This window comes from Rhinolophus sinicus, chromosome 2 (genome assembly GCF_057876585.1).
Source record: "Rhinolophus sinicus isolate RSI-liver-muscle chromosome 2, RSI-T2T, whole genome shotgun sequence".
In the NCBI taxonomy this organism is placed as follows: domain Eukaryota; kingdom Metazoa; phylum Chordata; class Mammalia; order Chiroptera; family Rhinolophidae; genus Rhinolophus; species Rhinolophus sinicus.
This window is the reverse complement of record NC_142502.1, coordinates 145,880,806-145,908,221: the sequence shown is the minus strand read 5'-3', so window position 1 is coordinate 145,908,221 and position 27,416 is coordinate 145,880,806. Positions and strand designations below refer to the sequence as shown.

Below are 27,416 nucleotides of genomic sequence, written 5' to 3'. Positions count from 1 at the left end.
GACCCTTACACAGATTTCTGGAGCTCTTTCTCTGTGGAGCACCTGCCTCTCCAGTACACAAACCCACAAAATACAGCTGTCTCAGCTTCCCTGAACTCTGACCAACTCAACAAACTGCCATGTTCTGCTTGGGTTCCCCCTCCTTGCTCTCTGATATAGAAAATGCCTCCCATCAGAAAACTGAGAGATCGTAAGATTGACCTCATTTGTTTTTCACTTTTAGGGATCAGTGTCCTGCACTGTCAGTCATTTAACCTCTAAAAACAAGTTTTAAGTGCACTTTTTTCCAGTTTAATAGTTGTCTGTGGTGATAGGTCAGTCTGTTACCAGTTAATCATCATAGCTGACAGGAGAAGGTCTCAAAAATAATATCAATATAATATTATTTAACTGGTTATTATTAAACTGATTAGAGACAAAATTATAACTCCATCAACAACACCCAGATTAACAATAATAGTAAGTACCGGGTTTCCCTGAAAATAAGACCTAGCCGGACCATCAGCTCTAATGTGTCTTTTGGAGCAAAAATTAATATAAGACCCAGTATTATATTTATTATACTATATTATATTAAAGACCCTGTCATATATTAAAATAAGACCTGGTATTGTATTGTATTATATTATATTATGTATTATATTATATTATATGACCCGGTCTTATATTAAAATAAAACCAAGTCTATTAATTTTTGCTCCAAAAGACGCATTAGAACTGATGGTCCGGCTAAGTCTTATTTTCGGGGAAACATGGTACCATTTATTGAGATCTTCTTTGTATTAGATACTATTCTAGGTACTTTATATGTATTAACTAATGTAATTTTTACAACAACCCTATCAGGTTAGTACTATTATCCCCATTTAACCAACGAGAAAACTCAAGCACAGAGAGGTTAATAAATAATGATTGCCAGAGAAAATACAGAACACCCAGTTAAATTTGAATTTCACATAAATAGTAATTCATTAGTGTAAGTATATCCTATGCAATATTTAGGACATACTTATACTAGACAGTTCTTTACTATCTGAACTTAAATTTTATTTTTATTTGCCAAATAAATCTGGCAACCTAAACTTGCCCAGGGTCCATCGTTATTCACTTGTATAGCAGGACTTGGAACCTGGGCAGTCTGGCTCCAAAACTTGCACCCTCTCCCATAGTGCTGCTCTAATACCACTAGAAAAGAATGAATTATGTGCTGTAGGTTTGTAGGTTCTTCTTCTTCAGCTCATGTCTCTGGTTGTTGAGTTTTCTGAATTCAAGATTAGAAATACCATGTTGCATTCATTAAAAAGGAATGATCAAATTGTTTCTAGGTTTGGCTCTATGCCAGAGAATAAATGAGCCAGCTCCCTATTTGGCTGCTACAGGATATTAAGAACCCCAAATTCCATCAATTTGAACCCTACAAGTTTTAAAATTAATGTTTTTCAAAAGTTATCATAAGCTACACTGTCAACTCTAAGTACATTTACTTTTATAGGGTACTTACAAAACACCTCTAATGTGTGAGGTTCTGTGTTAGGACTCAAAGGGTTAGAAAATCTAAGAACATTAGTTCTTGATCTTAAGCAGCTCACGGACTAGTAGGAGAGAAAGCCATAAACACAATGATAATAGCTATCCCCTGTAAAGTACTTAATACATGCTAGTCGCTTCATATTTATTATCTATAATCTTGACAATGATTTTTAAGGTTGGTAAACTCCTCATTCGTAAAATGGAAATAACAAAAAGAGCTTAAGTAACTTGCCCAAAGTTATAAATCCAATAAATTATGAAGCTAGGATTCAAACCTAGTTGTTTGACTCCAAAGCTTGGGCTTTTCAAAAATTATTTCATACTATCTCCACAATTGACTAAAACCTCAGCCTATGAGTGCTGCATTAGAGCTGTAAATTAAGACTTAAGGGAGCACTCATAACTAGTGCATCCTCTTTAATACCTAATGGAGGAGCTATTCTTAATTGCTGTTGATTATTAAAATAGAATATAGTAATGAATCAGGTTGTTGACATTATAATACTTACTAAGATATTGAGACCTTCTTCTGTTAGCTATGATGAGTAACAGACTGACTCTATCACCATAAACATAGTGATAGAAGTCATTCATTGATCTCATATGTATATTAATAATGATGATAATAGTATATTGTGATACGACTACTGACATTATATTAAAAATACTAGGTTGAAAAATAATTCTATGCTAATATATTAATCCAAAATAATGTAAACTACAAACCTCCAAATTAATGGCAAGTATATTTTAAAAATAAGAATATAAATGAAAAGATGGGGCCTGACAAAGGAGAGTTTCAAAAGTACTGTTTGACCAAGGACATGTCTCTAAAGAATTGTTCAGGGTGACCAGTTAGCTCAGTTGGTTAGAGCGTGGTGCTAATAACACCAAAGTTGCCAGTTCGATCCCCGCATGGGCCACTGTGAGCTACGCCCTCCTTAAAAAATAAAAAACAAAATGATTTTAAAAAATCTGAAAAAAAGAATTGTTCAGTTAGGATTTCTTAGAACAAGTGTGTCAACAGACTTTCCATAACAGCTGAGTTGATAAACTACTAGTATAAATAGCATCCCTGTAAAATATGCTGAGAGAAGAAAATGCATATAAAAAGTATTGAGAAATGTTTTTCAGAGTCTCTGCATGGAAACTTCAGCTTAGGTTTGTCTCCAGTTTCTTCTGCTGATTAACAGGAGAGATCTAAGTACCTGTATGTTGAGTAGAAGAATGACAATTGGTGATTAATAAACCTGTTACAAATTTACATGCATTGGTTGTTGATGTTAAATTTTGTCTTTGAAGTAAGTATGGACAGAGGTAACAATGTAGCTCACAGTTCCTGACTTATTCTGGAACCATGAGTTTGTTAGAAGTCCTTGGTGCTTTACTAAAATTATAACTGACGGTTTTTATATAGGGCATAAATTTCAAAAGTAACAATTTAGATTTTAGCTTAAATTCATATATTACTTTTAAGTCATAAAATACTAAAAATTTATTTTCCTATAAGTTTATTATTTTAGTTCATTTGAAACCCAACTAAAATTTCCCTCTGTTCTGTACTGTGTCAACTTAACCACCGGATATGACTGTTTTTTCCCCTTAAGCCTCAGAGTAGCCACTCCCAGTCTAAGCCTTAAACCCGCACCTACCAGGGACTGATTCCCTGAATGTGATCTCAGAGAGCCAGATCTCCCTCTATACAGATTATTTTCAAAGTAAACTATTTTCAATTAATTTTTTATTACAGTACAAAATATAGGAAAAGTTTTATTAGCATTTTTTTCATTAATCAATAAATAATGAGTGGTAGTTAGAAGACTCTGGAAAGAAAACTCTAAGTTCTTTCGTTTTGTACCCCATATAAAAGATATATAAATGTACATTAAAATGACACATTTGAAATCATTTGGCTTAGGAATAAACAATCTTATTTTCATCCTTTGATGGAAAAAAGTACATTTGGGAAAGGGAGGCTCATAAAAATTCCGAGTAGATCACCTATGTGCCCTGTGGCTGCTCACTCACAGAGGGGTTCCTCTCTGCTTAACAACATCAGGGTCATTCTTTTTTTTTCTTTCTGGTTTTTAGTTTTAGATATACAAAACAATGTAATAGACATCTATACCCCTCACATAGTGATAACCCCCTCCCCTAATCTACTACCCCTCTGACATCGTATATGGCTGTTACAGTTCCATTGACTCTATTCCCTATGCTGTACTCCACATCCTGTGACTATATAGATGTACATATATATATATATATATATATATATATATATATATGCATATATATATAAGTTTATATATGCATATATATATATATATATATATATATATATATATATATATATAAAATTATAGTTGACATTCAATATTATTCAGCTTCAGCTTCTGGTGTACAGTACAGCGGTCAGGCATCTACACCGTCCATCTCCCTAATACTATTTGAGTTGTAGACTCTCCCAGATCCCATTCAGGGAATAGGCTAGATCCCAGCCATTCTTTTCCAAAAGGCTGAAATGGGGGAATTTATGGGGTAGAGGATGTCCTTCCCTGAACACCGTGTACTTCGCATGTGCTCCGCTCCTTCTCTAACAGCTGTAGCCGAGCCCCATCCTTTCACCCCCTCAGTCCCTGGGAAGTGTGGTTTTAAGGCTTAGACTGGGAGTAGTTGCTCTGAGGTCTAAGCCTCTTTCTTTGCTGGGTATTTTGAAGAGGAGGATTGTGGTGGAATGGGTATAACTCTGCCTGCCTGCTCCGTTTGGCCCTAAATTGGACTCTTGCATTGTGTAGGGATTTATGTAAAATTTGAGAAGTTTCCCGGCAATTCACATGCATTTTTTTGAGGCGCAATAAAGCAAGTGATGAGCTTCTATGATGCTCTGTTTACCTACACAAATTCAAATAGCCAATTTATATACTTTTTTAGACCTTTCCTCTCTCTCTTGGTCTCTAGCCTGAAATTTCGTTAAATAAAAACTGTTTTGAAACAATGAAAATGTTGGCATGATGTTAAATATTTAACACTTTCCTGTGCTTCCTATTTTTTTATCTTAAATATAAAAATACAATTTCTTCTCCAAACCAATTTTATGGGATTACAGTGAAAAATAAGTTAATATATGGCAATAAATAAATATGCTTCAGAAATTAATATGAAGCCATTTTCAATGTTTGCTACTGGTATCTTTTAAAAGTATTATAATTTGGTAGTATAGTGATATACAGAGTGAGATGTTTAATTATATCATGGGATGGACAAATTTGGGGAATCACAGAAAGCTGAACTTAAAAATACAACAGCTGGAAGGTGAACACCATTCAGTGTTCTGATATAATCTGGGCTCAAAAGCAAAGAGGAGAATAGCCTGGAACCAGAGCGTCCTACAGTGGAAAGAAGGCTATTGAGTACATGACCTCTGCTGTGGTCTCAGTGCTTGTGCCCCACTCCCCCCACAACTCACATGTTTAAAACCTGATTCTCATCATGATAGTAGTAGGACCACTGGAAGTCACCCTTGGAAGGTGATTAGGTCATGAGGGCAGAGCCCTGGTGAATGGGATTAATGCTCTTATAAGAGAGGCCTGAGAGATCCGTCCCCGCTTCCACCATGGGGGGACACAGTGAGAGTGTGGGCTACGGAGCAGGAAGAGGGCCCTCACCAGAGTGTGACCATGCTGGAGCCTTGATCCTGGACTTCCCAACCTCCAGAACTGTGAGAAATACATTTCTGTTGTTGTAAGCCCCAGTCTGTGGTATTGTTATAGCAGTCCAAATGGACTAAGACAACCTCTGTGTGCTGGAACCTTTCCCTAGTTGCCAGTGAGACCACGGACACACATACAGGGATGTCATATTTTCCAGCTTGAGGGTACTAGCTCTGTGCCTTACAGCTAAGGTGAATCTGACATAAATTGACTGATTCCTGCTATGCCCTAGTTGGTATCTAGTGATGGTTACATTAATGAGAAAAACTAGTAATGTACTAGCTCTTTTTAATGAAAATTGGTAAAGTAGTAAAAATTATTTAAAGCATTTATTTAATATTTCAGTCCTGCTCCTATTTTCCATGTTTTTTAAAAAAAATTAGCTATCACAATTTTTATTTGTAGAATACCTTACAGATGGAAAAGTGTTTCCCAGTGGCTGTTTTATTGGATAAAATACTCCCTGAGATAGAAGAGGCAGATGATTTTACAGATAAAGAGCCGGTCAAAGATCTCTTAGTCTTTGGTAGAACTGGGATTAAAAAACTCGTATCACTTTACTCCAATTCTCTTTCACCTCCACCACAGTTACCTTAGATGCAGTTCAAGGAAGTCAAATTCTTCTCCACTTTGCAAGTTATAACTCACTTAAAAAATCTTAGAAACTTCTGTATGATCTGCTACAGTCTCCACTTCCCATCAGTCCTAGAGATACTTTCTAGACCCTGAGAAAAGCCCTTGTTCCTAGAGCATACCTGACTTTAACATATTTCATCTTCTTTCTTGCAGCCACTATATCGCTTATCCCCTTTCTCCATGCTTCCTATTATCTCCATCTCTTCCTCCCTGCCCCTGGACTCTCACTCTATTCCCTCTCTCCCTTCCTTCTTCTCTCCTCTCCCTCCTTTTTCTTCCTTCTCCCTCCCTTTTATGTTTATATTGTTTATATCTCAATACTATCTCCCCAGTATTTGAACCTTAGCATAATCTGGGCACATCATTCTGGTTCTTGCATCTACATTTAAACATCAACAGTGCCATCAAATGGCTGTGCAATATTTCTCTCATGCTTATAAAATACAAACTTGCATTTCCAAAGCACCTCCAACAACTTTTCAAAAGTATACTTTCAAACAATCTGATTAGAAAATAAACAAAGGACATGAAGAGATGTTTCACCAGAGGATATATAGATGGAAAATCAACACATGAAAATCCTCAACGTCATTGGCCATCAGGAAAATGCAAACGAAAACCACAATGAACTATCACTATACATCTATGATAACAGCTAAAATAAAACACAGTGGCAATGCTGGCAAGGATGAGAAGCTGGATCTTTCATATACTGCTGACGGGAATGCAAAATGACACACCAACTATAAAAATAATATGGCAGCTTCCTACAGAACCAAATTCACATCACCTAGCATATGTCTTAGCAAGCACACTCCTGGGCATTTATCACAAAGAAGTGAAAACTCGTATCTACACAAAAACCTGTACATGAATGTTCATAGACACTTTATTTCTGATAGCCCCAATCTGGATACAACTAAAATGCCCCTTGATAGGTAAATTTCATTATTTTTAAAATTGTACTTTATAGAATAACATTTCTTGGTAGAGTAAGATTGGCAGTTTTAGACATGTTTAAAAAGTGGTATCCATTAAAACATTTCTAAGAAATTTGTTTTCTCCACAATGCCAAACAAACCAAACGTTAGCTCTGTATTACACTAAAGGACAAATAATGGAAGTCTGTGTCCTGGTGTAATTTTACAGTTATGAACTGGTTATTCTGAGAAATTTAAGCACTTTTAATCTTACGGTTAGACTCTCAATTGTTAGATGACATTAAAAGAACATTATTCCATCTAGCCATAGCTAATCAAGAAAATTACTTTTACTTCCTTACTGAATTCCATTTTTTATGTTCTAAATTCTTTCTACCTTTTTCCAACAAGAAAAATTCTTAAATTGCCCCAATACCTTATGTGAAACATACAGATATTTCTATCCTTTTATGTTAATTATGAACTTAACACACAAATACCTTCTTTTCAAAACTTAACAATGCAGATAAAGCAAAAATCCCCTCAGAATCACCTCCAAGTCCCAAGCCCAGGTATAAGCAGAGACGAACACTTTTATTATGCTGGACTGTATCTGTTTATACCTTTCACTTACATGTTATCAAAATAAATGGTTTGAAAACATACTGTTTTAACAGGAGTTTCCCTTAGATGTCTATATCCAGTAGGTAACTTCTATTATTCTCTCCTCTCAAGGAAAACCTTTATGTTTTACTAACCTCTTACCAGTTAGCTGCTTCTCAATAGCCTGTGTTTATCTCTAAACACAGGCACCGAAGAGCATTCTCGGCAAAGTGCTTGGGGCTGAAAACAGATGTTAATTAAAAATGCTGATAACAACCCAGGCACCTGTTGTTTCACACTTCTTTTGCTCAAGCCCCAGTCTGCCAAATCCCATCCTTTATTTTAATAATTCTCTGAGGCTTCTCTTTCATTCCACCTGTAGGTCTTTCACTGTAGTAATCATTTAAACTTAACAGGAAAGCCATGTTTTCCTGAGCAAACCTATCAGGATGACTGCACACACAGTCAGCTCAGGGAGCCCAATGCCACAGCTCTGATGAAGAATGAACTACATTCTGACGATAAATGTCAATTTGTCCAGATGTGATACCTCAACAATTTTAACTATGAGAACAGGAACTTAATAAATCAGTTAAATGTATGTCCCTCTTCCATCTCTCTTGCAGATCTCAGTAGAGGGTGCTCATGGCAGGACAAGACGAAGAAAAGGAAGGGAAGATACCAAGCACTGAGAAAGACCAGGTCAGAATTCATAGTGACCTAATCACCTAGACACACAGTCAGAAAAGATTACGGTTCTTGAAGAGGACTGTGTTTCCCCGAATATAAAGATCTAGCAGGACAATCAGCTCTAATGCGTCTTTTGGAGACAAAATTAATATAAGACCGGTCTTATTTTACTATAATATAAGACTGGGTCTTGAATGGAATGGAATGGAATGGAATAGATTAGAATAGGATAGAATAGAATACAGGTCTTATATTAATTTTTGCTCCAAAAGACGCATTAGAGCTGATTGTCTGGCTAGGTCTTATTTTGGGGGAAATACGGTAACTACAGATAAATTACTGAAAAGGAAATAAACTACTATATAAAGGACTAGATTAGACTATGTCAGAAAGATTTACACAGTGGATCATATAAAGCAGGGGTGTCAAAACTGTGGCCCGCGGGCCAACTGTGGTTCTCAATCCATTGTTAATTGGCCCACAGCAAATTCCAAAAATATAGTTAGTTTACTTAAATAAACCAGGTGAGGCAATATATACTTCACCTCGAGTGAGTGGCCTGGCTGTTTGTATATTTTACTGCATATGGCCCTTGGTAAAAAACGTTGAAAAACGTTTGGACACCCCTGAGATAAAGTAATCAAGAAAACTAAGTAATGTAATATTGTGGCCAAAATAGCTAGTGAGATAATAAATGTATATATTGAAATATCCTGAAAATAATCATTGACCCAAAAATTATACTAAGCAAGGATTAAAGCCTCAGCAGACACAACAAGATAGAGCTTTGAGCTCTATTCTGCACTCGTGGCACAGCAGGTGACACACAGTAAATCAATATTTGTTGAGTGAATATTTTTTTCAAAAATTAAAGAAAAAAATGGAGAAGATTCTGCAGAGAGCAAAAACAAAGGAGCAGTTTGAAACTAAAGCCACCTGAGTCTCGTTCACACTACACCATGTACATGTGTCACCATGGAGGGTAAAAAACTATTCCTGCTCAGTTTTATGTTGGTAGTAGATGATCTGCTCAAGCACGGCCTAATCTTTCATTCTTCTGCAGACAGAAGTGAGGGAAGTGAAAAGAGAGAGTAGCAGTGAGGACAAGACTAAGATTAAAGCTGTGCTTCTCAAAGAGAGTGGGCGAGGTGGCAAAGCTCCAAGATTCATGGCATATCAACGGATGGCAATTTCACTTGAAAATTTGGAGAAGAGGAAGAGGGTTTTAATTTTTTTCTTTTTATTGAAGTATTGTCACATGCATATCCTTTAAAATCAGGAGAATCCCATTTTTCTGCCATTGGTGTGTGGGTGGGAGGAAGGGAGGGAAAGGGAAAGAAAGGAGAGGATGCCTAGAAATAGAAAGTACAAAACCATTCTACTCAAAAGAGTGACCAGAAAATGTGTTATTCTTATCTGGGTCATCAGTGATATTTTTATTAATATTGCAGTGCAAAGACTACGAATAGGGCCCAATATGCCAGGAGAACAAATTTCATTAATGACCCTTGGTTTACTTAGCTCTGCTTGTCCATTGATATCTAGGAGAGAGCATGAATGTGTGAAGTCTCTGAGGTGTTCATATAGAAAGTGATCTGGCTCCTTCAGAGATGAGGTATTTTTTTGTTGTTGTTTTTTAATTTGTATATTTACTTTAGATTAACACAAATATTTTGCTTCTACAAATTAAATCAATTTTCTTAACACTTGTGCATGTTTCAATGTTTTATTTATGAACTAGGCTAATCTTAGGCATACTTTCTTTTTCAGTTTTCCTGTAATATAAAAATCCCTAAGACAATGATTTGGGGCAAATTGTGGTACTACCTTCATTTATGATCAAAAACTTTAAAAATTATAAATTAAAAAAATGTATAAAGTAAAAGAAAAACATGATTACCATTGTTAGCATCTAGATCTATATACTTCCATTTATTTAGTTAAATGTTTTTTAATATGCACAAAATAGTCACTCTTGTTTTTATAAAACTGATATGTATTCATAAAAAATAATTCAAAATTGATATACAGAAAGCACAAAGATAGAATTATAAGTCTCCCAAATTGCAATACCCAGAAATTGCCATTGTTCACATTTGGCACACATCGTTCCAGACATCTTTGTGTGAGTATATAACAAGTAGATGGAGGGATATCTGGAATTCCTTTATGTAAATGAGCTTATGTTATACATCCTGTTTTTAATATAAAGTATTAAATATAATTTTAATTTAGAGGGAAAAAATAAATAAAATCAAAGTTTTATAGGAATTATTAACCTTCAAAAATTTGTTTTTTTAACCACCTAAAATATCCCTCCAAGGTGAAGCGATAATGAAAAATATTCAGGTTTAAAAAACAACAACTTATATTCCTTTTAAACAAGACTCACTGACTCCCTGTTTAGAAAGATGATGACTCCGATGTTTTCTCTATCTCCCCTTCCCCGAGCTTCCAATTTTTATTACACAGTTGTTTTTATATTATCCAAGATAATACTCCGCAGTTGTTTAGCAATAGTTACTCATAAATGGATTGCTCACCACAATGCTTCTTTGCTATTTTCAAAAAATGTTCTTCATTGTTTTTTTTAAAGATTTCTGTTAGTGCTTATATTTATAACTTCACTTTTTTTTTTTTTTTAAAGATTCTATTGGGGAAGGGAAACAGGACTTTATTGGGGAACTTTTTGGGAACAGTGTGTACTTCCAGGCCTTTTTTCTTTTTTCCAAGTCAAGTTGTTGTCCTTTCAGTCTTAGTTGTGGAGGGCGCAGCTCAGCTCCAGGTCCAGTTGCCATTGCTAGTTGCAGGGGGCGCAGCCCACCACCCCTTGCAGGAGTCCTACCGGCAATTTTGTGGTTAAGAGGACGCACTCCAAGCAACTGAGCCATCCAGGAGCTCAGCGGCAGCTCAGCTCAAGGTGCCAGCGTTCAATCTTAGTTGCAGGGGGCGCCGCCCACCAGCCCTTGCAGGACTCGAGGAGTTGAACCGGCAACCTTGTTGAGAGCCCACTGGCCCATGTGGGAATCGAACTGGCAGCCTTCGGAGTTAGGAGCATGGAGCTCCAACCGCCTGAGCCACCGGGCCGGCCCAGTGTTCTTCATTTTTGAGGAGCCTTTTATTTAAATTCATTGTTAAGCACTTTTTTCACAAAGGGCTCACAGATACTACATTATCTGAGGACTTGCATATTTGAGAATATTTGCCTGTTGTCTCTAAACTTGACCAAAATCTCAACTGGGTAGAATTCTCTTGGATTGCATTGGTAGACTCTTCTTTTTTTCATTTCAGGGAATTTTTCCTTGCTTGTATATTTGAGTTTATATCTATCTATCTGTCTTCTCATTATCCTAATGTTGAATCATCTGTCTTCTTTAATACATATTTCTAATTTCTTTAATCTCTTTGCCTTTTCATCTGTATTCCCTGTGATTATCTCAAGTGTGTCCTAATTTTTAGGGATGTCTATTCTGTCTGGTGCTGCTTCTATTTTACTTAATTGAATGGTTTAAACGACTTACATGTTACGTGATTATTGGTATTTCTTAGTGTTAAATCTACCACATTACTATTTATTCCCATTTGTCACATTTATTGTTTCTTTTTTTCAGTTTTCCTGGCATTCTTTTGGATCAAGCATATTTTATTATTCTATTCTATATCCTTGATTATTATCAAGATTTTTTCTCTTCGTATATTCTAGGAATGAGCCTAAGGTTTTCAAGGTCACTGAAAGAATGATGGTTTCATTCAATTACTGCGCAGGACATAAGAGACATCAAGGCTGAGGCTCACTTTCATCCATAAAATAGTCATGCCCTTTTTTTCTTTTTGAAAGAAGCATCTTATTGTAGAATGCAATTTTTGGATCAAGTGTTATAATTTACAATTGCTTCAATAGTTCTGGTTAGGGTAGTACGTTCTAGGAATGTAAGGATGGTTAATTGTTAGGAAATATGTTAATATAATTGACTATCCTTATAGCAAAGGGAGAAAAGTTACATATAATCCTATTTAAAGACCCCCAAAAGTCAGTCAATAAGATACAAAATATGTTTCAGATGCTTCGTTGGTTAGGAATAGATGAATGTTTGATTAACATGATTTTAAAACAACAACAGGGAGGGTTCAGGGAAGACGGTGGAGTAGACAGCACCAGGAGTCTGTCTCCCATTGTAACAACAACTGCACTGGCAGAATCTGCCTGATATGACTGCTTTGGAACATTGTAGTCTGTTAAATAAAAGCTTGCAACTTCCAGAGGAAGACTTGGATGGAAAATTGTGACTAATTTCGGTCAATTTCAGCTCTTACTACAGTAGCAGCTACCAATCTCCCACTCCCAGCCATGTGGTAGGCAGCTGTGCACATGTTCCTCAAGTAGCTTGCACAACTGTGGGAGCCAGTGTGGGGAAAAAGCATTCTCAATGAGGAGATAGAAAAACAAAAATAAATTCTCAAGCTGAAAAGTACAAACCCTCAAAAGAGAAAGAATCTTGAAAGCAGCAAGAGAGAAGCAAATCATCACATACGAAGATCCTCAATAATATTATTGGTAGATTTACAGAAACTTTGGAGGCTATAAGAGAGTGGAAGATATTTCAAAGTGCTGAAAGAAAAAGAAAAAAAATCAGTCAATGAAGAATCCTATGTTTGCAAAACTGTCCTTCAAATGTGAGGGAGAAATTAAGACATTCCTAGATAAACAAAAGCTGAAGGAGTTCATGACCACTAGATCAGCCCTGTAAGAAACGCTCCAGGTGGTTCTGCAGGGTGAAATGAAAGGATACCAGATAGTAACTCGAAACCATATGGAGAACTAAAGATTTCAATAAAGGTAAATACATGGGCAATTATAAAAGCTAGTATTATTGTAACAATGATTTGTAACTGTACTTTTTTGTTTGTTTTCTAAATGATTTAAGAGACTAATATATTTAAAGCAACAAAAGCAATTATTAGTGTCAAAGGTAGTATTACTGTAACTTTGGTTTGTAACTCCAAATCTTGTTTTCTACACAGTCTACGAGACCAAAGTATTAAAAAAATTATTAGTATATGTTTAGGGGAATGTAATGTAAAAGATGTAATTCTGTGACACCAATAACTGAAAGGGGTGGCGATAGAGCTGAAAAGGAACCCAGTTTTTGTTAAGCTGGTGTAAAATCAAATTGGAATGTTATACCTTTTGGATGTAATCCCCATAGTAACCACAACAGCTATAGAATATACACAAAAGTAAATGAGAAAGGAATTTAAACTTTCACTAAAAAAACAACTAAACACAAAAGAAGAGAGTAATGTGGGAAATGAGGGACAAAAAGCTATAGCACATATAGAAAACAAATGGCATATTGACAGAAGTCCCTTCTTATTAGTAATTTCTTTCAATGTAAATGGAATAAACTCTCCAATCAAAAGACAGATTGGCAGAATGTATAAAAATACATGACCCAGCTATATGCTGTCTACAAGAATCTGATTTGAGACTCAAAAAGACACAAACAGGTTGAAAGTAAAAGGATGGAAAAAGACATGCCATGCAAATAATAACTAAAAGACAGCAAGGGTGGCTATACAAATATCAGACAAAGTAGACTTTAAATCAAAAAAGGTTGCAAGAGACAAAAAAGGACATATAGTAATAAAAGGTTCAATATAGCAAGAAGATATAGCTATTATAAACATTTATGTACCTAATGACAGACTATCACAACGTATGAAGCAACTGACAGAATTGAAGGGAGAAATAGACAATAATTCTACAATAACAGTTGGAGACTACAATACTTCACTCACAATAATGGACAGAATAACCAAACAGAAGACATGTAAGGAAATAGAGGACTTAACACAATAACCAACTCGGTCTAAAACACATATACAGACTACTCTACCTAACAACAGTATATGACATCTGACAATTAACTTCGCAAACTCATCCTAGAAAAAGTGCTACATACCTCATTGCTGAATACCACTGCAGTCACCTTAGAAGTACTCCCCTTGGAAGGTATGCACTGACGCCAGTGCCTAGTCCACCCTTCTAAGCAATTTTGGAACTCTTTTTCTGGAATGGCCATCAGAGCTGTTGTCATATTACCCTTGATGTCCTGAATGTCATAAAAATGTCTTCCTTTCAATATTTGCTTTATCTTCGGGTAAAGAAAGAAGTCACTGGGAGACCAGATCACGTGAGTAGGGAGGGTGTTCCAATACAGTTATTTGTTTACTGTCTAAAAACTTCCTCACAGAGAGTGCCGTGTGAGCTGGTGCATTGTCGTGATGAAAGAGCCATGAATTGTTGGAGAAAAATTCAGGTCGTCTAACTTTTTCACTCAGCCTTTTCAGCACTTCCAAATAGTAAACTTGGTTAACTGATTGTCCAGTTTGTACAAATTCATAATGAATAATCCCTCTGATATAAAAAAAAGGTTAGCAACATCATTGCCACAAGTTCGTGAACTTAATTGTCAGAACTTGAAAGCTTTCTGGAAAGCTAACATTTGTTAACTCCCTAAAATTTAGACAGATGGTTAGTTCTCTACATACTGACAAAATCAAGTATCTCTTTCTACAAATTATAATGAGATAGTTAAAAAGGATCAGAGTCTACAGTAACATGAATATTTTATTATTTGAACGTGGTTATCGATGGGAATGGGAAGAGGGGAGAATCAAAAAAATAGGAACTGAATTGTTACTTATTCCGTCTCCTCTAGACTTGTGAGAGTACTTACTGTAATTAGAAGTGGGGTTACATATCTGTTTGTAGGTTTCTGAGTTCTGTTAAGTCCAAATATATAATAAAAGGGTGAAGAATTATTAAGGTTATGTCTACACTTTATCAAACACATAGGAAACATATATTTCACAAAAAGGTAGACATATCCTGAAACTTATTTATTTATGTGCATATATTACATATCATAGTATTTCCTTTAGCTATGAGATCCACAGATGTAATAAAATCTGCCTAACAAATTATTGATTGCATTTTCTCTTCATGTTTCTTTTCCAACCTCAACAGGGTAGAATATCTAACAAAGCAGAATTTCTTCTAGACTTTATAAAGTGTTTATGAGTGTCAACAACCAAGAATCATCTCTCTCTTTATAGCCACAATTTGCACATACCGTTCATGTCCTTCACTATATGGTAAAACTCCTTTGATTTTTTACCATGTTGGTAAAGGCTGTCCTCATCCATAGCTTTAATAAAGCTGCAGCTTTGTAATAGAAGTGTCCATGGTCATCACTAGTACATGCCAATTTCTCCTACCTGCTATACTTAAATGTACGTAAAGGCCAATTATTTAATACAGTGAATGTGAACATGTCCTACTGTCTTTTAATCCCTCTCATCTCCCAAACTAAAGGGAGTAAGACTTCCTGATGAGACATATGAGGAGGCCATCAATTATGGCCAGTCTGGGGTTTGAGGTCAACAACTGTCGTGATCAGGAATGTTGGGTCTGCAGACAAGAGTTCATTCACTTACAAATGTAGCCTTTTATCCAGACCCTAGAATATCACTCACTGAATAAAAGAAATAGTGAAGACGGTGGGGAGATAACATGCAAGAGAAAATGAGTGATGAGCAGTTCTGAATAGATAACTCAACTAGCATTTGGGCAGAAAACAAATTTCTATGTCACATACAAAAAGAATAACTAATGACTAAGGTGAAGAAAAGTCTTAAGACTCATCCATTCAGTAGATACCTGATAAGCAGACTGTTCCCCACTCTCAGCTCCATCTCCTACAATGAATTTAGTCCACTTGTCTCACACTGGACAAAAGAGAGTTCTCAAGTGATTACAGTAATTCAGATGGAACAGAATGATTATGGAGCTTTTCAAATAATCATAGTTTTCTTTTAACAATGCAGTTTTTATCCATTTTGACTTTTACACATAATGTCTGAGAGAGAACATGAGCAACATAAGCAAAATTTAAGGATGTATTTCATTGGTATAGCATCTTGGGACGATGGCTTACTTTCTGGGAAAAACATTTATTGCTAATTTAACGTTACAGAGGTATTCAGATCGTATATTTCTTTTTCAGTCAATTTTGGTTATGTTTATTTTTCTAAGAAATTTTCCACTTCACCTAATTTTTCAAGTTTGCTGTAATGAAGGTGTTCATAGTATTCTCTTTATTTCAATTTTTAAAAATCGCTACATGATAATGATTCACATATCTATCATTAGGTCCATCTTATAGCCCTAATACTGTTCACTATTTTTCTACTTTACTGATCTTGTCAAAGAACAAATGCTTAGCTTTACTAATGCTCTTCTATAATTTTGTTTTCTGTTACATTCTTTTCTGAACCTACCTGTATTATTGCCTTCCTTCCATTTTCTTTGGGTTTATTTTACTGATATTTTTTGAATTTCTTAAATTGCACAGCTCTTTAATCTTGAGTATTTCTTCTTTTCCAAAGTAAACATTTAAGGCTATGTATTTCCCTTTATAACTCCGTCTCAGAACTCACCTCTGAATTGCTCACTCACATTCAATATGTCCAGAACCAATCTCCTGATCTTTCCCCACGCAGCTGTTCTTTCTGCAATATCACCAGCCTTGTCAGTGGCAACTGCATTTCTCCAGTTGCTCAGGTCCAAATACTTGAAGTCATCCTTGACTTCTCTGACATATTCTTTGTTCTTTGTTCAATCTGTCCACAAATCTTGTCAGCAAAACCTTCAATATGTCTAAAATTCAACCACTCTCATCCCTTTTGCTACCCATCTGCTCTAAATGGCCACCATTTCTCATTCACTTGTTGCAATAGCTTCCCAACTAGTCTCCTTGCTGCTGGCCTTCAAAGGTCTATTCTCTCAGATTCAACGCAATTCCTATCAAACTACCAAGCACATTTTTCACAGAAACAAAACATATAATACTAAAATTTATATGGAACCATAAAAGACCCTGGATAGCCTCGGCAATCTTGATAAATAAGAATAAAGTGGGAGGTATAACGATATCTGTCATCAAATTATACTATAAGGCTATAGTAATCAAAACAGCATGGTACTGGCATAAACAAAGACACACAAATCAATGGAACAGAATAGAGAGCCCAGAAATAAATCCATGCCTATATGGTCATTTAATCTATGACAATGGAAGCAAGAATTTACGTTGGGGTAAAGACAGTCTATTCAATCAATGGTGCTGGGAACCTGGACAGACACATGTAAAAAAATGAAGCTGGACCACCTCCTTACACCATATACAAGAATAAATTCAAAATAGATTAAAGACTTAAATGTAAGATCTGAAACCATAAAACTCCTAGAAGGAAATGTAGGAAGAAACTTTATAGACATTACCCAGAGTAATATTTTTACTGATATATCCCCTCGGATAAGGGAAGTAAGAGAAAAATAAACATATGGGATTACGTTAAACTAAAAAGTTTTTTCACAGCAAAGGAAACCATCAATAAAACAAAAAGGGATCCTACTGAATGGGAGAAGATATTTGTCAATGATATATCTGATAAGAGGTTAATATCAAAAATTTATAAAAAACTCATTCAATTCAACACCAAAAAACAAACCCAATTAAAAAATGGGCAGAGGACATGAAGAGACATTTTTCTAAAGAGGACATACAGATGGCAAACAGACATATGAAAAAATGCTCAACTTCACCAACCATCAGAGAAATGCAAATAAAAACCACAATGAGATACCACCTCACCCCAGTCAAAATGGCTATCATCAATAAATCAACAAATAACAAGTGCTGGCGAGAATGTGGAGAAAAGGGATCCCTCGCACACTGCTGGTGGGATTGCAAATTGGTGTAGCCATTATGGAAATCAGTAGGGAGGTATCTCAAAAAAACTGGAAATGGAACTACCTTATGACCCAGCTATCCCACTCCTAGGTAGCTGTCCACAGAAATCCAAAACACTAATTTGAAAAAAATTTATGGACCCCTATGTTTCTTGCAGCACTATTCATAATAGCCAAAACATGGAAACAACTGAAATGCCCATCGGTAGATGACTGGATTAGGAAACTGTGGTACATTTATACAATGGAGTATTATGCAACCATAAAGAAGAATGAAATCTTACCATTTGCAACGATATGGAAGGACCTAGAGAATATTATGCAGACAGAGAAAGACAAATACCATATGATGTCACTCGTATGTGGAATCTAAAGAATAAATGAATGAACTAATCAGAAACAGTCTTTGAGATATAGAGGAAAAACTGAGGGTTGCTAGGTGGGAGGGGGAGTGGGGATGAGGGAGAAGGTGAGGGGATTAGAAAGCACAATCAGTAACCACAAGATTGCCACAGGGATATGAAAGTCAATTTGGGGAATATAATCAATAATGTAAAGATTTTGTAGGTTATCCTATGGACACTTGTCTTAGTAGGGAGACCACTTCAGGGATGGTGTAGATGCCTGATCACTGTGCTGTACACCTGAAGCTGAATAATAATGAAGGCCAACTATAATTTAATGTATACACACACACACACACACACACACACACACACACACACACAATCACAAGAAGTGAAGTACAGCATAAGGAATGCAGACAGTAGAAATGTAAGAGCTGTATGTGATGTCAGAGGGGTAGTAGGTTGGGGGAGGAGGGTTATCACTTTGTGAGGGGTATAAATGATAAATGTCTAACTATTACAGTGTTTTGTACACATGAAACTGAAAAAAAATGGTCTATTCTCAACATAGCATCTGAGTGATCCATTCACTAGTTCGTTCCAAATAATGTACTGATTTTTCCTGTTACTCAAGAGAAAAATTTCAATTCCTTACAATAGTCAACAGAAGTCCTATATTACAGAGCCACCAGCTCTGTAATGGGTCACCTCTCTGACCCATTCTCTTATTATTCTACCTCTCTTTCACTGCTGCAGCCAAACTGCTGGGATGTAATTCATATTTTACCTTCTTGGTGAGGCCTCCCTAGACAACCTTGTTTTAAACTGCAGTCCACTCACTCTGCCACTCAATACTCCCTAGCTCCTGTTCCTGCTTTGTTCTCCTTCATAAAATAACCTAACATACTATTCAGTTTACATACTTGTTTACGTATTGTTTCCTTCATTATAACGTAAACTTTATGATGCCATAGATTTTTTTTGTGTCAGTTTTGTTCATTCCTTTATTCCTAGTTCTAACAATAGTGCCTGGCATGTGGCATTCAGTAATTAATTGTTGAGTAAATACAACTGATCCTTTGAAAACTTTAATGGACTTTATGGCCTAGAACATGGTCAATTTTTAAAAATGGTTTTGCTTGTTCATGAAAAAAAGTAGTCTCCAGTTATATATAGTACCTTATACATGTCCTTTAATTAATGCTTTTAATTATATTGTTCCACTCTTGTATTTCCTTACTGATATTTTGTTCACTTTATCAATTATCATAAGAATGGAATTAAAATCTCTTTAACTATGACAGTGGACTTGATAATTTTTATTTTACGTGTATTTAAGCTATGTTATACACATTGAGAACTGTCACATCTTCCTCATGAATTGATTTTTCTATCAGTATCGATCTCTAGTAATCGCTACTAATGATTTTGCTTTGAAGACTATTTATATATCATTATTAGCTCCATTTTGGGTACTGACCTAGTATAATTTTTCTTCCATTCTCTAACTTCAAAATTTTCTATGTTTTAGGTGTCTCTTGTAAAAACCTAGAAAAAAATCTGTTTCAACCATCTTTGCAAATGAAAAATTTAGTCCACTTGTAATTATAATGATTGATTTTCAAAATTCATTTCTACTACCTTATTGGGTGTTTTCTGTTTTCCATCTTTTTTCTATGTTCTCCCTGCATGCTGCACCCTGCCCCAATTATTGACTTCTTTTGAGTAGAACTTTTTTTCCACATCCAACATTTTCACTCTGTTTGAAAATTATATACTCTATTTTTATTCTTTTAGTGATTACCCTACAAACTATACCATGTATATTTTACTTAATAAAATCTAATATTAATAGGTATCACTATCATCCTCTTAAAAAGTATGAGGACCTTAGAATACTTTAACTTCTTCACTTCTTTTCTGATATATATGTTGGTATTGTCCAGGATTTTGTTTTAATTTTTAATCCCTTATGTCTTATACAATTGATTTTTCTTTATGTTCCCATAAGTTTAACATTATTTTTTGCCCACGATTCCTTCATGCATCTCACACCTTCTTCCTCTAGTTCTCTCATGGAAGACACTGCCCTTCAAGGGTCCTAGATTGATGTGGGGAATGTCTGATCCAATCTCCCACTTTGCTTAAGCCCAAGGCTTTGTCTCAGATCCTCCCAGTGCACAGCCTTTTGTAAACCAAGCACCTCACTGCCAGGTGCCAGCAGATGCCCTCAAGGCAAACTTTGAGTTTGCTTACTCTTGTGGAATCAAGCATCCTTGTCATTTCAACCTGAGTGTTTCCCTTAGTTTCCTGCCAGGTCAACCATGCCTTAAACAAGAATTTTAAATATATTGTCCAGCATTTTAAGATGATCTGACCAGGAAGTTTTTCCCTGGAGATCATTCTGTCTTACTTCCTAAATATTCTTAGATAACTGTTTTAGTATTCATATTCTTTGAATTTATTTCATATAATTGTTTTATTTACTGTGTATGGCCCATTAGTGAAAAGTATAACTGAAAAAGCCATTTACTGTGTTTCCCTGAATATCAGACCTAGCCAGGCCATCAGCTCTAAAGCGTCTTTTGAAGCAAAAATTAATATAAGACCCAGTATTATTATATTATATTATATTATATTATATTATATTATATTATATTATATTATATTATATTATATTATATTATATTATATTATATTATACCTGGTATTATACTATACCCGGTATTATACTATACCCAGTATTATAGTATAGTATAGTATAGTATAGTATAGTATAGTATAGTATAGTATAGTATAGTATACCCGGTCTTACATTATATTAAAATAAGACTAGGTCTTACATTAATTTTTGCTCCAAAAGACGCAGTAGAGCTGATGGTTCGGCTAGGTCTTATTTTCAGGGAAACACGGTAGAAATCTAATTGGTTAATAACATTTTTAGTTACAAAATGATTTTTGTCTATCATACATATTTTGCATAAGTGAAGAGCCATTTCCAAAAGACTATCTTTATGCCCCCCCCCCTGAATTCTAGTGTAAATACTGACTCCAACATAATATATATTTTCCCTCAAAATCTTAGGATAAAAATTTTCAAAATTGAAGAATATATATTTACCACCTAGATTCTATCACTGCCATTTTATAATATTGTTTTATCACTTATCTATCAATTTCCATTTCTATCCATTAATTCATCTTACTTTTTTACTATACTGCAAAGGAAAATGCAGAGACATCAATACACTTCCCCACAAATATTTCATAAACATAATATTTTTATTCCTTTCCCAACATTTTGCATAGTATTTTATAAGCATTTAAAAAGCATCATGAGAAGGCAGGGTTTTTTTGGAAAAGACAATAATGCTGGAAAAATAGAAGGCGGCAAGAAAAGAGGACGAGTAAATATGAGATGGATTCACACCAGAGAAGAAGCCATGGCATGAGTCTATAGGAGCTGAGGAGGGCTGCTTTGGACAGGACATTGTGGGCATCATTCATGGGATCACCAGAGTCACAGCTGATTCAACGGCACATTATGCGTACAAAGGCCAAAAAGGTGAAAGTAAGGTCTTTTGTTATTCATAACAAGCTCCTTTCAACCACACCTGAGTTCATATTAATGAGGTGACTTTCTGAAAGCCCCTATAGATGGGGCTGGTTATCAGGAGAACCAACCACATGATTAGAGGGTTGGAACTTTCAGCCCCACCCCCAGACATCCAAGAAAGGGAGAGGGGTTGGAAGTTGAATAAATCACCAATCGTCAATGATTTAATCAACGGTGCCCATGTAATGAAGCCTCCATAAATACAAAAGGAGGAGGTTCAGAGAGCTTCTGGACTGGTGAACACATGGAGGTGCTGGGAGAGTGGCAGGCCTGGACAGAATATGGAGGCTTTGTGCCCTTTCCCACATAACTTGCCTTATGCATCTCTTCGTCTGGCTATCCATTTGTACCCTTTAAAATATTGGCAATAGTAAGTAAGCTGTTGTCCTGGATTCTGTGAGTGGCTCTAGCAAATTACTGAACCTGAGGAGAGGGTAGTAGAAACCTCCAATTTGTAGCCAAGTAGGACAGAAAATGTGGGTAACCTGAGGACCTATTACTTGTAAATGGTGTCTAAAGTAGGGCCAGACTTGTGGGACTGAGCCCTTACCATGTGGGATCTATGCCAACTTTGGTTAGTGTCAGAACTGAACTGAATTGTAGAATACCTAGCTGCTATCAGAGAATTGGTCAGTGTGTCAGAAGTGTTGTGAGCAGGAGAGAAAAGGAAAACACTGATTTTTTTCTAGATACCTTCTATAGGTAGGAGTCTTCCAACTTAGTGATTTTGTGAATTAGACTGTATCACATCTTTAAAATTTTACTATAATAAACACTATTTAGCTACCATATCAAGACTGTACTTCTACTGATTTCTATCTTTAACATTGGGAGCAATGATTCACATTTATAGAGAGAATTTCTTTATGAAAATTGATCACTTTAAACACATAAAGGTGTCAGGAAAGGACATGAGAAGTAAATTTTAAAGTTTAAATTCATCTGGATTTGGAGAACGGCAGTCAGGATAATTTTTTATACTTTCTAAAGACAAAAAGGCCAAGAAAAAAAAAAGATGTCCGTGGACTTCCTCTACTGTTAAGATACAAACAAAATTGTATACAAAACAATTTATTTAAGTAACTCATACACTATATTTTTCTGTTATCACAAATTCATACTATCACCTCACCCATTATATTGCTGCATGAAATTAAAATTAATGTAATATTTTACTCTTCTTTACCAAAAGAGTCCAATCTGGACTCAATAATCTGATTCATCAGCTTTACCAGTGAGTGATCTTAGGTACATCCCTACTCTACACAGCATCGCTTTTCTTCATCTTCAATTTAAAAATCCCCTATGATAGTCTTTACCATTTAAGACTTATTCCATTATCTAATACTTTTTTTCAGAGTATTAAAATACTGGCTAACCAAAGCGGGTAATGCAATTTTAGCACTTTACAAATACAAAAAAGTATTTGGCTTGTTTCTCTTCCCTTAAGCAGGAGAACTTCTTGGCAGCAGATTAAACAAAAGAATGGTTCCAACTTAAGCTATCTCATTTAATATCCTCTAAACTTAATTTTCTTTTTTTTATAATGCCATGTATAGCTTACTGTCAATAGAACTAATAAACACTCATTATAACTGCAATAGTAGCAAAGCATGCAAAAAAGAAAACATGAAAAACCTAATATAACCCCAAGGAAAACGTTCAATTCCAGATATAACCACACAGAAAGCTAGAGTCTAATAATGACAATAATAATAATCGTCACCTCATCAAAGCACATGCGAAAAATAATGAGAATACTGCATTTGAGGAAAATCAATGAACAAAAACAATTGTACATTAGTAGAATAAGTGAATATTAGTAGGATATGAGCATTCTAAGGCCAGCAGCATTATGAAATGTGATGCTTATGTGCAACCAAATCATGGCATAAAATCAGAGAGGCCAGAAACACACCGAAGGCACCAAGGGCATATTTCCCAAAACATCTGTTTCATTCATGTTAATCTTTTGTGCTCTTCAGGCAGGAGGTGAATTCATTAATTTTCCCTAGAAACAGGGAAAACAAAATAGTAGAGAGGGCAAAGAACAAAGCCCTCAGTCCAAATAAACAACAGCCACAGTATTTTTGGCATATGTTTATATGTAGAAAATGGCCTCATTCAGGGTGAAGAATCTCTTGGAATATGCTAAAGTCATTCAAAAAAGGGGGCAAGATTCAATTACAGATCATAACTCATATATTAACATCTCTCAGCTTCTAAAAAGACTGTTTTCCACAGGTTTCACTGTTGGGTAGAGACAAACGTGCCACTTTATAAATAGTTTACTTATTTGTCAAATGATAATAACCCCTTAACAGGGCTGTTCTGAGAAAAAATGGAGAAATTATACATGAAATTGCTTGAAAGAAATAAAACTGTAACCGATTGATATTGTAAGTAAAATTAAAAATAAATTCAACTCGATGTAATACTTCCTTTTGGTACATGGAGTTGAAAATTTATTCTGTTATAAAATATATCATATAAAAGTATACAAAATGTATACATTCAACTAAAAGTATAATAATTTTTAATGGACCCTGATATATACTGTGCTTAAGAAATAGACCATTACTAAAACCATGGAGGCTCCCATATGCCTGCTCCTATAAGATTTCTCTTACCCACCCTACACTATCCTAGATTTTGTGCTAATCACATCCTTAATTTCATTTATAGTACTGACACATTTACATGTATTTCTTAACCAGCGATATCTATCACCTGTCTTATCTCTATCCATCCATTCATCCATCAGTTTTTTTGAACTTCATATATATGGAATATGCTATACGTACTTGTCCTTCAACTTCTACAGTATTTCTCTCAGAGTAATGCCTTGATATTACCTAATTTTTCACACAATCCCTAAGGTTAAAGGAATGTATTATACCCATTTAAAGAAAAGAAAATGAAGCGAAATAAAGCAAGCAACTTGCCACATTATATGAGAGGACAATGGACAAGTCTTACCACAGTAATTTTGAAAGCAGAGCAAACTAATGACTGCCTCAGAGCTTTTTACAGCACATTTGTACTTTTAGCTTCAGTAAAAATAAAACATTTCTCTAGTGCTAGGAGTACAATTAAGTTCTCATTTTTTAAATTGACTTTACATAGCTGGTATTTTTTGCTTTCATATTAAAGGGAAAGTTATAGTAAAGTGTATTGATGTAAAAGTTTTAAACAATCTTTAAATATTATACATTCCTTAAAAGGAAAACAAGAACGAATTAAATAAAGACTATCAAGGGAAGATTTTTTTCTTAGGATGTGGATTATTAGCAAACAGACAGCCATATTATGGAATATTCTAATTAAGAAGATGGTTCCTTAAATAGGTAATTTAGTCTAACACTAATCAAAGGTAGCATTCACCTGAGCAAGTGGTGGAAGAATCTCCTTGCATATTTGCTGATTTGGTCTCTATATTCCAATATAGTTGTATCCAAGAGTGGTCTTGTTGGAGCATAGAAGGTTCCAAGGCTTGCCTCAAGCTGTGCTGTGGAATTCAAACATAGCAGCACTAAACAAGTGAAACTCCTTCAATTACAACAGAATACTCATGTTTGCAGTCAGTCAGGTTTTGCAAACTTGGATGAAATGTGAGCTTGTTGCAGGAAAGATGAAATTAAAATATGACAGCTGGTACAAAAACAAACCTGTGTATAAACTTTCACTTGAGGCAAAGCTGACAATGACTTTGAGCAACAAAAAGCTGTCAAAACTGAAGAAATCCATAATGAACCAACCTCTCACCACAAATGGGTAATTAAAACAGTGACTCATCAAAGTAACACAGTTTGAACTAGTATTTCCAGTAAAATCAACTCACAGTGTGCTCAACATTTACTCTCTTCAGTTGAAAACAGAAAACTAACCTTTCCACACTGGGAACTGAAATCACTATTAGAAATGTTTAAAAAAATAATACAAATAAAAATAACCTTAATGGAGTAATAATACGTATTACAATTTTAAAGAGACAGTGAAAGTCTCTGTATCTTCCCTCAGTCCTGTCCTAAACAACAAGATTGTTGGTTTTGTCCAAGTGTGAAAGCGAACACCCCTGGGACGGATGGCATGCTAATCTGCTCTTAGTCAACTGATACCTTCCTCGGAAAGAAGGACTGCAGTGCAGGTTTGATAAACCAAAGGGCTGGATGGCGATCAGGAGAAAGGCACATTTTGCCTACTTCACAATTCTACCAAGACATGCCTATGGGGTTGTGTTTCCTCCCAGAAATACCTGGAAGTTATATAATTACCATACTGGCGAGAGTATGACCATATATGAGAACACTACAGTTCACAGTAAGACTACTCATTTTTACGCTACTAACACTGGGTGGAACAAACAATTCTTTATTTAGCAAAATTCTTTAGTTTTAGACATATTTGGGTTTGAAAGTATTAAACACCTCATCAGAGTAATTGCTATGGACTTGGCTAAGCTGTAAGTAATTTCTTTTTTTAATCTCAAATCTAGACAGTAAAGTAAGATGAACTTTAGGGGTATTTTCTTTCAAAGCAGCAGTCAATTTAGATTAAAATTGAATACAGCAATGCTATTGTGAAAACAAGCCAGATTCTCTTGCCATTGCTTGTTTTCTTGACAGCATGTTTTGTACATCTGAAATGTTCAAGCCTACATGGAATACTCGTAACTCCCAGCAGAGTTACAGATTCATCAGATAGCCCAGCTTGATGTTTAAGGCAGAAATGAAGATCTCAAAGATAACCACAATACAGCTACAAATAAAAGAGCTCACTGGGTACCACTAATAAAAGGAAAACAAATTACCATGTCAAATTTGTTAGGTTCAGAGAGAATAAATCTCAATAGAGAAGAATTCTGAATGTTTTAGAATTGTGTTTTGCAGTTACTTGGGTGAAACTGCATATACCTACTTAAAATGTACATATTCTGATAACCCAGCATCATGCAAGTATTTTATTTTAATAGCCTAGTATCATACAAGCTTTTCATTTCCCTATCTCCCCAATATGTTTCCTTAAAAATATACTTTATTAAAGCAAGAATCTGATAATGCCCATTTGTGAATTCCCTAATAATCTGTCTTACAACACAGGAATTTTGCAATACAAATTCACTAAGGTGCTAGCAATTTCTCAGTGACCTGAGTGACAGTAAATATTTCACCTTCTCCATATTTGTTCAATTGTAAATTTAGGATCTCTTATGTAGATCGTGTGTACCATAACAGGCTTTCTTCAGGAACTCTTCTTTTTTTCCCTACTATGTATCCAATTACTGAGATAACTGCAGGCAGAAATATTACAGTAATACCTAGTACCTAAAATTTTGCAGTTATACTCTTTTTGTTTTTAACTAATATCCATCGGGTACCTAATACGGGCCAAGCACTGTGCTAGGCATTTTCTCACTGTAGAAATACTGGAATCTCCATAGATGGGTTGGAGTACTCCCAAAAAGCACATTCAATTAACATTAAATAAATATGTATTGTGAGCCTCCTGTGAGTTGGGCCACATCCCATGATGCAAACTTCCTGA

General features: G+C 35.3%; 1 protein-coding gene across 11 annotated transcripts in view; it reads right to left on the bottom strand.

Annotated features, from left to right (window-relative positions):
- Nucleotides 1-27,416, bottom strand: part of WDPCP (WD repeat containing planar cell polarity effector) — a 307,863-nt gene that overhangs the window by 123,486 nt on the left and 156,961 nt on the right. For 10 of the 11 annotated variants that reach the window (XR_016020448.1, XM_088796122.1, XM_019717842.3 and 7 more), the window contains one exon: nucleotides 25,257-25,380. Coding sequence is in view for 10 of the 11 variants with exons in the window: in XM_088796122.1 (XP_088652248.1) it covers nucleotides 25,257-25,380 (124 nt within the window). In the remaining variant the exon portion in view is untranslated. Of the gene's footprint in view, nucleotides 1-10,137; nucleotides 12,702-25,256; nucleotides 25,381-27,416 lie in introns of those variants that run through there. The other variant, XM_088796127.1, reaches the window with a different exon arrangement.